Genomic DNA, 8,467 nt, shown 5'->3' with positions numbered 1-8,467 from the left:
TCTAATCATATACTTCATACATGTAGTATCCCAGCGCTACTAATCATAAGGGAAACTTCCAATTCGAGGCCGGTTGATCTATTCGAGGCCGGTGTGATATTAGCCAACGCATTCGGTGTATTACGATTTCCAGCATGCCATTTGTAGATAAACAACTAAGTAAGAAACTCACAGAAATTTACAAAGCGTAACTTTGTTGTTCATGGTGACCTAACTACGCTTTTCAACACCCTGGCAAAGCTTATCATTGAGCTGAAACTGGACAGCTCGAGGGTCTTTAATATGGACGAGACAGCTTTTCAGAAGCAACTCAAGAGCAAGAAAGTAGTTGCTGTTCGTGGATCGAGTAACGTTTGGAGTACAGAGCCTACAGCTAATTTTCACCTCACAATTGGTGCGTGTGGAAGTGCTGCTGGCTTTGTAATACCACCGGCTTTTGTTTTGCCTGGAAAGACCGTTTCACCTGGATTGCTGGAAAATTGCGAGGCAAAAGGCGCTGTGGTCACGACTTCAGCCTCGGGCTTTATGAATACCACCCTTTTTGAGGAATGGTTGAAGTTCTTTGCAAGCGCAGTGCCTGATTTCATTGCACGTCCACTTGTGCTGATTTTGGATGGATGCGGATCTCACTACTCGGAAGAGGTGCTTGCTGCAGCAGAGTGTCTGAACGTAATGCTGGTTTTCCTGGCCCCGAACGCCACGCACCTTCTGCAGCCATTAGACGTAGCCGTATTCGCTGCACTGAAGAGCAAGATACAAACTCTGCTTGGAAAGCTCGTGGAGGAAGACGAGAACGGATACTACAACATTAGCAAAGACGATGCGATTCAAGTGGCTAGCATGGCCTGGCGAGGGGCTCGGATCGATCGAAATGTTAAGGCAGGGTTCAAAGCTTGTGGACTGTTTCCCTTGTCTTTAGTTAAAATGGGCGCCCGTTTGAGCAATTTCACACGAAATGGGGCACCTCGCCACGTCCTGCTTGCCACATGGCTGCATATGAAGGCGCTTGTCGAAGACGAGATTCTCACAATGCCAACTCCACCGAGCAAAGCCCGCGGTCAGAAGCGCAAGCGCGTTTCCGTCGGCGGACGTCTCTTGACACATGAGGTCTTACAGGAAATTGAAGCGTTCACCGCCAGATCGGGAGCTAAAGGTCGCAAACACGCGAGCACGAGTAGTTCAAGGGCTAAGCCTTGCAAGAAGACGACCTCGATGTCGCCAAGCGTTGACACTGGTAGTGATATTGTAGGTTCTACAGTAGTTTAGACAGAGCAACTGTCAGTACGACCTCATAAGTATGTGGAACTTAAAGATTGCCGTACCAAATTAGTTGAATATGTGCGTCTGTCAATCCGGCAGCGTTACCCCCACCCTGCCGGGCAGTTTTACATCACACAGGAGGTCTTGGCTATAGCAAAAGGTAAGAGTCTCTAGCCATGACGCATGAGCAGCCGTACGAGGTTCTCCGGGTGGCAGCGGAGCTCTGGGGACTCGAGCAGAGCCGGCGCCCCGCTCGACATTTCGAGCGCTGTCTGTGTTTGCGTGCTTCTGGAAATACAGTCCTTTCCAAAATAGCATCACCTCTCAAACCTAGTAGCCTATGATAATGCCTTAAGTACGACCGAAATGCACCGCTCTAGTAGACCTAGCCCTGATGCTGGTGTACCAATGAACATACTCAAGACAAGTCTAATTCCGGCCTTTAATTAATCCTCCGCCACAATTCCAGTGGTTTCTTTAAGTAACAATACAGCGACCAGCACTGTCATATTATGTGCCAATCACCACCTTAAAAAAAAGAGGGATTTCGGAGGTTTCCAAAACTGTCAAAAGTTATGACTTCCGAGGCTCGAGTCCGAAGCAGTGCCTTTCCGAAAATTGCACCTGCAAAACCGGCCTCGAATTGACCACTTCCCTTATACTTTGAAGTACCGTTTGTATATGTACCACTTCAACGCACAAGGGGACTTAATTGAGCGTTTCTGTTATTTCATTCCAGTCATCTTATACAGCTAGCTAACCAGTGACTTATTCCTTGGCGATCTCGATGATGATCTTGCCACGAGCACGGCTCGACATCTGCACCTTGAACGCCTCCATCACGTTCTCCCTGGGTCAGGGTTGCGCTCGATTTTAGAGTTTTAGTTGATGCAGGGTCGGTGTTTTCATCATCACCTAGAATTGGACGTTTTTTGCTCAGGAAGATTTGCGGAAGAAGCCATCATCTGTTCAAATTTGCTCAGATTCTAAATCTGGTCCTTCTAGGTACAGTATGATTTATACCTTCTAGAACGATAATTGCATTTGAATGATCGCGTGAAGGTTTTGTTTACATGAACTCCCAGACCCTCCACGGCTTCGTCTTTCATTTTCCAAAAATATCCAAAGCCCACAAGTCTCCAAGACCCCAATACCAACCTCAACTTCTACCATGGCCACCATTTCCGCCACCTTCAAAGCTTATGAGTACTACAAGTTCGGCGATGCGCTGGAGGAGATCAAATTCAACGCCAACGCTGTCCAGAAGCCGCTTCAGGGCGACGAGCTGCGCGTCAAGATCTTCAGCGCGGCTGTGAACCCCGTGGACTACAAACTGGTCACGTACGGTCCACACATTCTGCCTCACGCCCCCACAGCCGAGAACCCGTTCCGTGTGGGCTTCGACATGGCCGGCAAGGTCGTGGAGGTCGGTAGTGACGTCAAAGACTACAAAGTAGGCGACGAAATCTTCGCCATGCCCGGCTTTGTGAACTTCGGTACCTTTGGCGAGTACATCAACATTGAGACCAAGTTCGTGGCACCCAAGCCCACCAACATGTCATGGAATGAAGCGGCAGGTGTGCCGCTTGCCGGCCAGACGAGCTGGCAGGCACTGGTGACGTACGGCAAGCTTCAAAAGGGTCAGCGCGTATTGATTCTTGGAGGTAGCAGCGGCACGGGCGTGTTCGCTATCCAGATCGCTAAAGCTCTGGGCGCTGAGGTCATCACGACGTGCAGTGCTCGCAACGTGGAGCTTGTCAAGTCTCTTGGCGCCGACCAGATCGTGGACTACACTAAGGAGAAGTGGAGCGAGGTGCTAGCCGAGCACTCCATCGACCTCATTTACGACTGTGGCATGGAGCCAGCTTCGTGGAATGATACAGCTCAGAAGGTGCTGAAGGAGAAGACGGGCATCTTCGTGACGATCCTGACGATTGACAAGCCCATCGAGTCGCCCATTGGCGCTACGCTGCACCAGATCTTCAACGCGCCGTGCACGGAATACTTGCTGGAACTCAAGAAGCTGATCGAGGCTGGAAAAGTGAAGACGATTATTGACTCGGTGCACTCGCTGGAGAACGTGATGGAGGCGTTTAAGGTGCAGATGTCGAGCCGTGCTCGTGGCAAGATCATTATCGAGATCGCAAAGGAATAAGTCACTGGTTAGCTAGCTGTATAAGATGACTGGAATGAAATTACAGAACCGTTTAATTAAGTGTTCGTTGATCCCCTTGTGCGTTGAAGTGGTATACAAACGGTATTTGATTAGTAGCGCTGGAATACTAGACTGGTATACTGGTAATGTCGCAAAACTAAAATAAGTACAAGTATCCATGGATACTTTGTACTAGTACTTAATAGCTTTTTGTATTCTGAGTTCCGGGCAACTCAGCTTCGTCTCCCCCCTGCGGTTTCTTGGACTCCAAGCTGAAGTCCATCGACTACAGCGCCACGAGGGATTTGCATTCGGTGCTATGATAGAGCTTATGGGCCCAGCTATGCTTTTCTCATTTTCAAGATTGGCGGAAGACGGACACCTGTTTGTTTTCATAATCGTTCTTTTCTTGGAGCGAGTTGTATATACATGTACTGTACTTCCTTCCTACCGGAAAATACTTTTTTAGATTGATCAAGAAACTGTAAAGCTTTAAATGCTCCAGCTTTTTACCATCCAAGGTTTATTAATAGCTGGAATAATGCTTTAGCGGAAACTCGCTGATGAAAACACATCACCCAGTCCAGAAGTTATAAACCAGAACTGGCAGTAGGGCAATCTACAGCTGAGAAAAGTATAGCTTGGCGCATCAACTTTCAGATTACAAAGCCCTGCCCATTATGAAGGAAGTGTCTAGGTTCACCAATATTTTTTGACATAAAACAAACATTTGGAGTACCGGTGAATACCGGTATCAAAAATTTCTAATTATGTTTTTCAAATTTTGCGAGTCTCTATCGCCGTTCATTAGACCGTCTTTCGCTCCCGCCTCCCGCTCCCCCCAGCTCTTCCCAGTTCTTCCCCGGTACTTCCTATCGGCGCCGCTCGTCGTAGTGTCATGTCAGCAAGCCGAGTATCGCGCCCCACAAGTGGAAAGGCTAATCTCCAAGATGGAGGCACTCTTCCCAGAGCTTCAGGCGATGAAAGCCGAGATAAAACGGAGCATACAATAAGGAAAACAATTCAACTTACTTTCCCTCCATTTAGCGGTGTATTTGCATCGTGGCCTGACCTTGAGGCGGCTTTTGAACGGTACAATGACATTTGGCGGGTGCGTTTGATGTGATGTATCTAATAAATGTATTCACGCGTAGGTACCAGAAGGACACTCATCAGATTTACATGTTGCGAACGAGTAACTCTGTACGTGTCGGAATCGTGAGCGAAGTAAACGTTGTGCTTTGACAGGTACACAGCCTGTCCTGTACGACGAGAAATTGGTGTTCTACTCGAAGACCTTTATCTGCACTCACGGTTGGCAGGTTTAACCCTCGTGGCAAAAGCATCAGAACAAACCACACTGTTCGAGGGATTGGGTGTAAGGCGAGACTGAACGCGCTCCTGAAACAAGACGAAGGCGGAGTGTATACGGTATGTGCTTCAAAGCGCACGTCTGTCCACAACCATAACGTTGGTCCTGAAGAGTATTTCACGTACGCTGAGACTCGCAAGGTGGACTCGCCTGACACCAAATTTGTTGTTAAAACAATGTGGCAAGGTAAGATCAACAGTAGTACAACATATAGCTGGTCATTTGCTAACATGATGTCTTATAGGTGGGTCCAACCGCAAAAAGATTCTGCGATATTTAAAAGAAACATCCGGAAAACCGATCCAGCCAAAGGACGTCGAAAACATGATTGCTCAGATGCGACGCGAAACATACACCTCGCCGGATGACAATGTCCGTGTTTCACAGTTGCTGCAAGATTTCAGTGAAGGTCCAGGAACGGCTGTCAATATCTATCGCGATCCAGGTTCCGAATTGACGAGCTGTATAACCTTCCAGACAGCACATATGAAAAGGATGGCTCGCAAATTCCCAGAAGCACTTTGTATAGATGCCACACACGGCACAAACAGTAACAGGTACGATGTGAGCACCAGTTAATAAATTGGTGACATAATTACCAACACGTTAGGTGATGTCACCAATTAGGTAGGAATTGGTTTCATATTCACCAATTACTAACAATGAATTTGATGTAGGTATCGGTTGTTTAGTTTCATGGTGACAGATAAATTTGGCAGCGGGGCGTTTGTTCAGCATGCCTTGATTGACGGAGAGCAAAGCCTAACATGAAGAGTGCGTTCAAGGCATTTAAACAGAACAATCCAGCGTGGCCAATATCAAGGTGGTGATTATTGATAAGGATTTCACTGAACTTGGCGTACTAGCAGAAGAACTACCTGAGGCTACATTGATTCTTTGTCATTTCCACGTCATTGACTATCTCAAACGCGAAATCAGCAAAAAGGTCTACGCGTTTACGGCATTTGAGAAGATACATGCCAAGAACTTGATTACGATGATGGTGCGGACTGGTGATGAACGAGAATTCGATCGCTATATGCGAGCCCTCAACTCTTTGTAAGAGTAAGCAACAATTTTTGGAGTATCTGGAAGCCAATTGGTTAAGCTGTAAGCCATTGTGGTGTACGTTCCTGCGCGGATGCATCCCTCACTTGGACAACAGCACAAACAACCGATTGGAAGCAAGTTGGGGGGCTGCAAAAGGTATTCTTCATCGCCACATGCCCATGGATGAGTGCATCGACCATTTGCTTTTTCTACAGCAGATTGCCGAGGATAAATATCGCAGCAAGTCGAAACGGGTCGGCGTCCGTCACAATCACAAGTACGACGAAGAACTTCAAGTCTTGGCAAAGATAGCAACACATCATGCATGCGATCAGATTGAGAGTCAATATCCAGCTAGCAAGGGGGCGGATTACACGGTTGAACCCTGCGAGACTTCGGGTTTTATGTTCACTTTGACCAGCAAGATATCGTCAAGTCAATATGCGGTAAGTTCTGTGGTTCGTTCGATGTTAATGTCTTATTCCACTAACGTTATTATGTTGTTTCAGGTTAATTTGAAGACTAACAATTGTAGCTGCGTGTTCAACCAAACGCTTCTTCTCCCGTGCCGGTATATTATATTTTTAAGGCGCGAAAATGATTCTTTCCGATCCGCAATTCCATTTGAAACAATCCCAGAGCGACGGTCGATAGCTGAGGTCTCCAGTGATTGTGAAGATCCTGTATGTGAAGAAGGAGACGCTGTGAGCTTGTCTGTGGGTGATGTTGCCTTCGACGGCTCAAATCGAGTTCAATCGCACAACCAGAAATACCGAGCAATATTTGCCGTTTGCCAACGAATTGCCGAGGGTGTCACTGATAAAGGGAAGCGAGGATTTACGAGTTGGTACCGCTATTTAAAGGCCTTAGATAACATGGTTCGTGATGACAAAGGTCCGCCAATGTTGGATGCAGAAAGGAACGGTTCAGGCACGCTCAGCTCAGGTGATGCAGGAGAAGCCGATGACGATAGTGCCAATATTGGTGGTATTACCACCAATATTGGTGATTTTACCACAAATTTGGACGAACTGGGTGAGAACAGTACCAATCCACCATGTATCTCGACTTCTGGACAGGATGTTAAGGTGGGCCTCGAAAAACCTCTTCAAGTTCCGCTGGACGAAGAAGAACAAAACATCCGAGAGACAAAACGGGCGTCGAAGAAGCTGTCTTCACTTTCAGCGAAGCGAAAACTTGAATTGGACGAGACAACTGAAGAAAAGCCTTCCCACAAAATATTGGATGATGATGCCAAACGCATAGTAAAGCTTAATACAGCTAGTCGTCCATCTGGAAGACCAAAGCAAAAGGAAAGCTTTAAGAAGGCAAAGAGGAGCAAGGAGATTACGGATACACTGGCGTATGTGGACACGGTCGCCACTGTGGGTGATGTTACGTTGGAAGTTTTGGACGAGGTTGTGAAGACACAACAGCTTTCAATAGCGGTTGTTGGAGATGCTCTCGACAGTATCCGCCGCATGTTCGATGGTGCGGATTTCAAACGTCCCAAAGCATTAGTGATCAAGGGTAATCACTCCCGTTCTGTAGAGAGCAATATCCGATTCGTGCTTCCAGGTATGTAAATGTGTTATTTTCAATATTTTGGTGATATTGGTGTCATCTTCACCAATACTTACCAACATGCAAACTCATTAACCAATATCTTGATAGAACCTTTGGTGATGAAAAGCATAGACTCGGCTACAAACGTGAAGATCCGCGAAGAGCTAATCAATGACACAAAACTGGCATCAAGTGATATAGTGATTTCGATTCTTGGCGTTGGGACGTTTAGTCTGGTGGATATAGAGCGAATGCGAGCGTGACACGAAGTATCAAAGAAGCTGACCAAGGCCCGGAAGCTGGTTAAGTTTGTGGAGAAAATTGTTATTGATGACGACCACAAAGAAGTGGAGCGTCAACGCATCCTGCACATGATACCTTTCATGAACGTCGACAGTGTTTTTAGTGCAAATGGCCACAATATTTCGTTTTTGGATTTAGCAGGATATGGAGGTGACCAATGGCTGAGTGATTCGTGTGTATTTCTGGCTTCGCTACGCGTTGTCAAAGAGGCAGAGCCACAAACCTGGCAAAATCCGAAATATGTTACGGTTGTTGACCCACTATATTTGCAGCTGTCAGATGTAGAGCGAAGGAATCAATACATCGACACAAAGGATCATATTTTCACGGAGATGCGCTCAAATCGCATCGTTTGCTGTCCAACGTACGTTGACATTGAATTTCCTCACTGGTGCGGCATCATTTTTGACATGGAGCGCAAAATTGTGTGGAAGTATGATCCGCTCCACAAAAAATCGATTTTGGATGCAGTGCAAGAGGTTATAAGTGGCGTTTTCATGAAATTTATGAGCTCTCACATGGAGATGCAAGCTAAAACATTTACTGGATGGCGCCAATGTGATGGACACAGCTGTGGTGTATTGGTCGTGCAATGGTTGGAGCAGTATTTGTCACTTGTTCGAAGCACACCTCCCGATGCAAGCATTCCACTTGCCCACGATGATAAACTGGATCCGAAGCAACTAGCATATGAGAGGTACAAGCATTTCTCGTACGTATTGGATAGCGTAGTGACCAGCGTCGATACTTAGCATAAATAA

At 46.7% G+C, this 8,467-nt stretch overlaps 1 protein-coding gene across 1 annotated transcript; it reads left to right on the top strand.

Annotated features, from left to right (window-relative positions):
• Positions 1-2,382: 2,382 nt before the first annotated feature.
• PITG_20849 (alcohol dehydrogenase, putative) lies at positions 2,383-3,472 on the top strand (the record flags this gene model as incomplete). The annotated part of the gene is made up of 2 exons (XM_002895300.1): positions 2,383-3,073; positions 3,122-3,472. The coding sequence occupies 2 exons, from the start codon at positions 2,432-2,434 to the stop codon at positions 3,413-3,415; spliced, it is 936 nt and encodes a 311-aa protein (XP_002895346.1).
• Positions 3,473-8,467: the final 4,995 nt, after the last annotated feature.

This window comes from Phytophthora infestans, genomic scaffold (genome assembly GCF_000142945.1).
Source record: "Phytophthora infestans T30-4 supercont1.202 genomic scaffold, whole genome shotgun sequence".
Taxonomy (NCBI): domain Eukaryota; phylum Oomycota; class Peronosporomycetes; order Peronosporales; family Peronosporaceae; genus Phytophthora; species Phytophthora infestans.
This window is presented reverse-complemented; position numbering and strand designations above follow the sequence as displayed.